The sequence below is a fragment of the Thunnus albacares genome, chromosome 19 (genome assembly GCF_914725855.1).
Source record: "Thunnus albacares chromosome 19, fThuAlb1.1, whole genome shotgun sequence".
NCBI lineage: Eukaryota > Metazoa > Chordata > Actinopteri > Scombriformes > Scombridae > Thunnus > Thunnus albacares.
The window spans coordinates 12,163,535-12,169,495 of record NC_058124.1 but is presented as its reverse complement, the minus strand read 5'-3'; the positions used below and the strand labels follow the sequence as shown (position 1 = coordinate 12,169,495).

The following is a 5,961-nucleotide window of genomic DNA, read 5'->3' as shown; positions in this document are numbered from 1 at the left end:
CTTGTTTGCTTGAGTTTGTGTTCACCAAAACAAAAAAATTCAGGTACTTAGCAGTCAATATTAGCTATTTTTTAGTATTTATTTTTATCCAAGATGAAGACCCCCTTTGTAAAATGTTGGGTTTTCCTACATACTGTATGCATCTACAGCTGAAGCTTATTTGGGCTGTGAGAAACAAACCATTATGTACTATTGTTAACCATTTTTAACTTTTTTGTGACAAGGCAGTCGCTTAGTTTGTGCTAATTTGATTAAACAACTAAATTTAAGAATATGGAGCACAATCTAAACTAAAATAATCAAGGTCTGAGAACTATATTTTGACAAAGGGCAACAAGATCAGGGAATCATGCAAGACCTGGTGGGAGAACTACTCAGATTGTTTTAATATAGCAATAGCAATATAGATATGTGTATATTCAGTTTTCAACATTTCACTTCAGTCAAAGTAGAGAGGTTTTAGCAGCAAAAAAGGAAAAGTTTGCAGATTGCACATTATTGTGTTATATGTGAGCTGATGGAGATGGAATTCAGCTAATTTGGTCATATATCAATGTATGAATGTATTCACAATTATTATACACGTATTTATTAAGTGTGAACTAGTCACATAAAGTCATAGTGACTTGATCATTTGTTAATGTTGAGCAACATGAATTCATGATACATCATGAATTCATGCATTAAATCATCACGAGACATGCTGTAGTAAAGCATTACTTAAGTATATGATTTTTACCCTTATTAAAGTTTTTAACATGGTAATTATACTTTTTTTTCTGTGGAAAAACCAAATCAGACACACAATATTGTTCCAAGCAGAGTATTTTTATGTCTTAACACATGTCTGGAGGGGATCTTTAAACATTTGGTGAGAGGAGAGGAGTTTGAACTGAATGTGAGCTCAGTGCTTTGACATAATGGTTTTTGGTCTGTGTGTTTATTTTATCTCTCGTTCATTTTTTGAACAGATGACACTTGTAACAGATGTAGTATGTGTGGTTTGGGATGGTGGGAGAGCCCGGATGTGTTTGTCTTTGTTGATGTTATTATGTTGATTGTTTTGTGTTGTTGGATTGCTTAATTTATCATTATTATTTATGTTTTTTGTTTTTTTTTTCACTTAAATGTTTCTTAATTTCCTTGTTTTGTGCCCGGGGACCCCTTGAAAACGGGATGGTGCATCTCAAGGGGTTTATCCTCAAATTAAAACTTTGAGCTCTTGTGGCATTTATTAAATCCAGTAAACTGTCGCATTTTGTCCACTAGATGGTGATCTACGCCTGAACATGTCACTTTACGGCCTGGTTGCCTCTGCGTCACTTCCGCTTCCGTGTCCTTGGCAGCAGGAGTAGCAGCAGGAACAGCATCCTCATCCTCGCTTTTCGGGATAAACACATGGCTAAGCTAAGCAAAGAGACCAAACAGCGGCTGCAGCAGCTGTTCCAGTGCGGCCAGTTTGTGATCCGATGGGGTTTTATTCCAACCGTGTTGTACCTGGGTCAGTATGTGTAGCGGGAGCAGGAGACATGCCTGTCTGATGTTAGCCAGTTAGCTTAGCACAGTGTGCTTTAACCACCAGCTCATATCAAGCTGTGGATGGGCGAGTGAGGGTTATGGATATGTGTGAAGGTGTATAGGTCATTATTGGCAGCCTGTGTAGAAACAACGTGTAGAAAATAACAAGACAACGAGGTTTTTGGTCCCACATTTTCTTCTTTTGTAAGACCCAAACTGCCACTGTAGCATTTAGCGTCCGTCTAATGCCTCCCTTTGGAGAGGTACTGTAATGCATGATGTTTAAAGGATAGATTCACCATTTTTTTCAAGTCTGTCTTAAAACAACAGCCAGGTGCCCAGATGATCATTGAAATAATAATTTCAAAAATATTCCTCTTCTTCATACTGACCATTACAGGATTCTTATAGAAAAAAAGTCCAGCCCTCCTTCTGTGTAAAAATGTATTTAAAAGTTTATTTGACGCTAATATGAAGCTTCAGCCGTCCAAATAAGTCAGCCATGTAGATATCTTTCAACATTACAGTCTTTTTCGGGCCAAGGTCCCTCTTTTTGTTACTATACATCCACTGCAGCTCATCAGGGAAACACTGTGCGAGGAAACACAAAAAGGGGATTTGATGTTAAAAAGACTAAATGTGACTTAATATGACCACCTGAACTCAGACTGCTGAAGCCTCATATAAGCTTCAGTTCAATTTTTAAAGGACCAGTGTGTAGGATTTAGTGGAATTTGGTTGCAGCAATGCAATATAATATTCATAATTAACTCTTTCGATATCATGGAAAAAAAGACCTAGGCACACAAATTTTTTAAATTAAATTTGCTATGGCACCACGTGACCCACCAGTCATGTGGTGGGTTCATTGCTGGAGAGAATGCTATAACAGCCACATGTTGAAGACCAGTTGATATTCTTCACCATTGTTTCATCTGTGCAGCCTTGGTTGAAAATCTGATTGTATATCTGTTTTGCTTTGTTTTTTGTTTTTTTTATAGCCTTGATACTTTTGATACCATCAAATGCATAATTAATGGAGATGGTGTTGTTTTAAACACGTGATATCCAAAAAGTATCAATACTTTTTTCTAACTTAGTTTTCATTAGTGTATAATCACCTGAAACTAAGAACTGTTTTCTTTACCTTAAAATTGATCCTTCATATTTACATAGGGAGCGGGTCACGAAATTCTTTCTCCCTAGGATGGCAAAGTCATGACCCGTCCTACTCTGCCTCTGATTGACTCACACTGATATTCTTACCCTAACCAGTCTCACTCCTAATGCCTAAACCTAACCAACACAACCAACAAAGCCAACGAATATAAGCGCATATGAAGATCTTTTTACAGCCAGTATGAACAGGAGGAATGATTACAGCGAGGAAAACCTCTTTCAGTGTTAATGTGGACACCTGACTGTTGTTTTAAGACAGTCTTGAAAAACTGTGAAGCTGTCCTTTTTAAATGATGAAAAAGTCAAAGTTGTATACTTATGTGGGTTAACTGTTGTGTTAATTCAGTGAATGTAAGCAGATATGATTTAATTGATTAGTGTAAGTGGGTTTCTCATAAAGATAAGACTTGCATAAAAACTTCCAGTTTGTGAGAGAGGGGAAGATCATTTTCGAATGATCGTCTCTGCTATTGTGAATATGAGCAGCAATGAAACGGCTGACTTTGAAATACTTAAGCAATAAGTCAACAGTATTTATATATAACTTGCTTGTCTTGTAAATACCCCAGACATGTCTCACGTATTGCATCTAAATACTCTGATGTTTGTGGTTTCAAGTAGAAATGGGGAAATTTAGACTTTTGCATGTGTTACCTCATGTGGACTTGCCCTCATGTGTGAATCTTCACAGCCTTCAACATATTGGAAACACCAAATTTCAAAAAGGAGTTCTAAAAATAGCATTTAAGAACTATATTGAGACAATGTTGAAATGTCTATTCAATTAAATGATTATAAATATAAAAAAGTAAATAAAATGTCAAACATTTGTTGGTTTTAGATTTTCTAATGTGAACAGGGCTAAACAATCAATTAGTTAAAAAAACACACATGAAGTAATGTGCAGCTATTTTTAGTCTTCTAGTAATCTCTCATGCCTCTTTCTGAAGAATGTGTTGCATCATGGTTGGTATTGTCTTTGACCCATGAATTATGTTAGAAGAAACATATTTCAGAAATGAAAGCGTTTCCTTTCTGTGTGTGTATGTGAGTCGGAGGCGCTGAGTCAGATGTGCTGCCCAATACATTCCTGATGTATTTCCATCGGCCCCTTTTACCCCACTTCCACAAAAACGAGATCTGCAGGGCCTTCGGGTGATGTCAGCAGCTCTGGTGCAACGATGGCGTTTAATCAAACTGCGGAAGCTAATCTGCTGACAAACTGTTACAACGCACAGTGAAACACTTGCTAAGGCATCCCCTGGCAAAAGCATAAACCTTATTGTCTTCTTTTAAGTGCACAGACATTTTACAAAATTAATTAATTCAGTTAAACTGAAAATTCATTAAACTGAGTATCTTTGGGTTGTGGACTGTTGTTAGGGACAAAAGAAGACATTTGAGGACGTTACTTTGGGCTCTGGGAAACAGTGATCAACACTTTTCACCAATTTCTGACATTTTATAGACTAATCGATTAATGGAGAAAATAATCGTCAGATTAATTGACGATGATTATAATCGTTAGTTGCAGTCCTACTTCACCGTGTCACAACTTTCCGTCCACTTTTCCAAAATGTAAATGTTCTTTTCTGGTTTTGTTTTACAGGTTTCAAACGAGGAGCAGATCCAGGGATGCCTGAACCCACAGTCTTGAGGTAAGGACATTAGCGCAAGAATTTGTGCTTCTTTTAAAGACGTATGTGTGTTATTAGAAACCGCGGGAAAATAAAGATCACGGAAAGGTGTGAAGTGTAACGACAAAAGGCGGTTTTCATAGCTATGGAGATTTTTTCCTTTGATAGTGGAATATTTAACTGTCAAACGTTCCTACAGTCCGTCTTAATGATCGACAGCAACGAATATCTTTCCAGGACTTTGACATTTGGCTTCTATTTTTAAAATGAATCAACTACTTAACTTTTTTTTTCCCCACAGTATTTTCCATTCATTTAGAAATTAGTTCAATAATGTCTCTCCTGAAAATTTGTAAGATTCACTGATTCACTGTTCCACCTCTTCTGTATTGCCGCCCACACCTCTATATGTGTTTGTTTTTTTTCATTCATTTTTTCATTACGGACATTTTTTAAATATATAAAATTTCAAAATCTGTAATAGACTTTTCAGTGGCAGCACTAACGATCTGTAAGTAAACTGTAAAATGTTGGGAGTCTGTTTGAACGTTTTGTGTTTTTCTATAGTTTGCTATGGGGCTGAGGAACATCTTCTCCGCACAGCAAATCCCCTCCCTTCCTCGAGAGACCATGTGACCCACCTGTCGTTGGAAATCCTGGAAATTGACTTTATTTTTCACCTTCTTCTCCATGAATCATACAATGTCCGAGAAGTGATGAATGAATGTTATCTGTCACCACATTGTTTGTGGCTGTACATGTACGGAGAGTGTTGGCTACGTGGATGGAAGATGTTTGGATGAACAAGCTGGAATCAAGACTGTGTCGCTGAAAATATTTATATTTGGTTTGTGTGGCACTGTCAAATGGATAAACCATTTGTTCCATGTTTTTACTCTTTCAGTTGTAAATTGTCTGAAAATAAATCCCAAAAGAAATGTCATTCTGGTCTTTATTAATATTGAAGTGGAGTTGTCTGTCAGTATGATGAGTAAAGAGATGACCATGCAAGTGAAGAAAATAATGAGTTGGAGATATCAAAAGTTGATGGTTTACTAAAATCAACAGTTCTAAAAAGAGAAGCTCCATACTGGTAGACCGAGGAGCACAAGTCTTGTGGATGAACAGAAAATCATTTGCATGAGGAAGAAAAAGCTCTGTATGACTGCACAGCACGTCAAGAATCCTCTCGAGGATGTAGGCGTACATGCTTTCGTCAAGAAACTCAAAAACAGAGAGGCCAGGTTACAAAAACATACAAAAAAAAAGCCCCAGTAGAGTTCAGGAACAAAGTTCAATGGACTGATTCGTGAAAAATATACCTATATTAAAATGATGGAAATAGGTAAGTGGTGGGATAAAAAAGGAACATATCATGTCCCAAAGCATAGCTCCTCATCTGACAAACATGGTGGTGCCTCTGTTATGGCTCGGGCATGTATGGCTGCCTGCCAGTGGAATTAGCACATTGGCATTTATTGATGATTTCACTGCTGGCAGAAGCAGCAGGATGAATGCAGAGGTATACGTTCAGGAATTGCATCAAAACTCACCAGATCACATTTTATCATTCAGCAGGACAACCATCCTAAACATGCTCCAAAGCAATCAAAGAGCTTTTCATGGT

General features: G+C 37.2%; 1 protein-coding gene across 1 annotated transcript; it reads left to right on the top strand.

Moving 5' to 3' along the window:
- Positions 1–1,300: 1,300 nt before the first annotated feature.
- tomm7 (translocase of outer mitochondrial membrane 7 homolog (yeast)) lies at positions 1,301–5,277 on the top strand. Its single transcript, XM_044336638.1, has 3 exons — positions 1,301–1,501; positions 4,307–4,355; positions 4,902–5,277. Exons 1-3 carry the CDS (start codon positions 1,399–1,401, stop codon positions 4,915–4,917), a joined length of 168 nt encoding a protein of 55 aa, XP_044192573.1. The 5' UTR covers positions 1,301–1,398; the 3' UTR covers positions 4,918–5,277.
- The last annotated feature ends 684 nt before the right edge of the window (positions 5,278–5,961 follow it).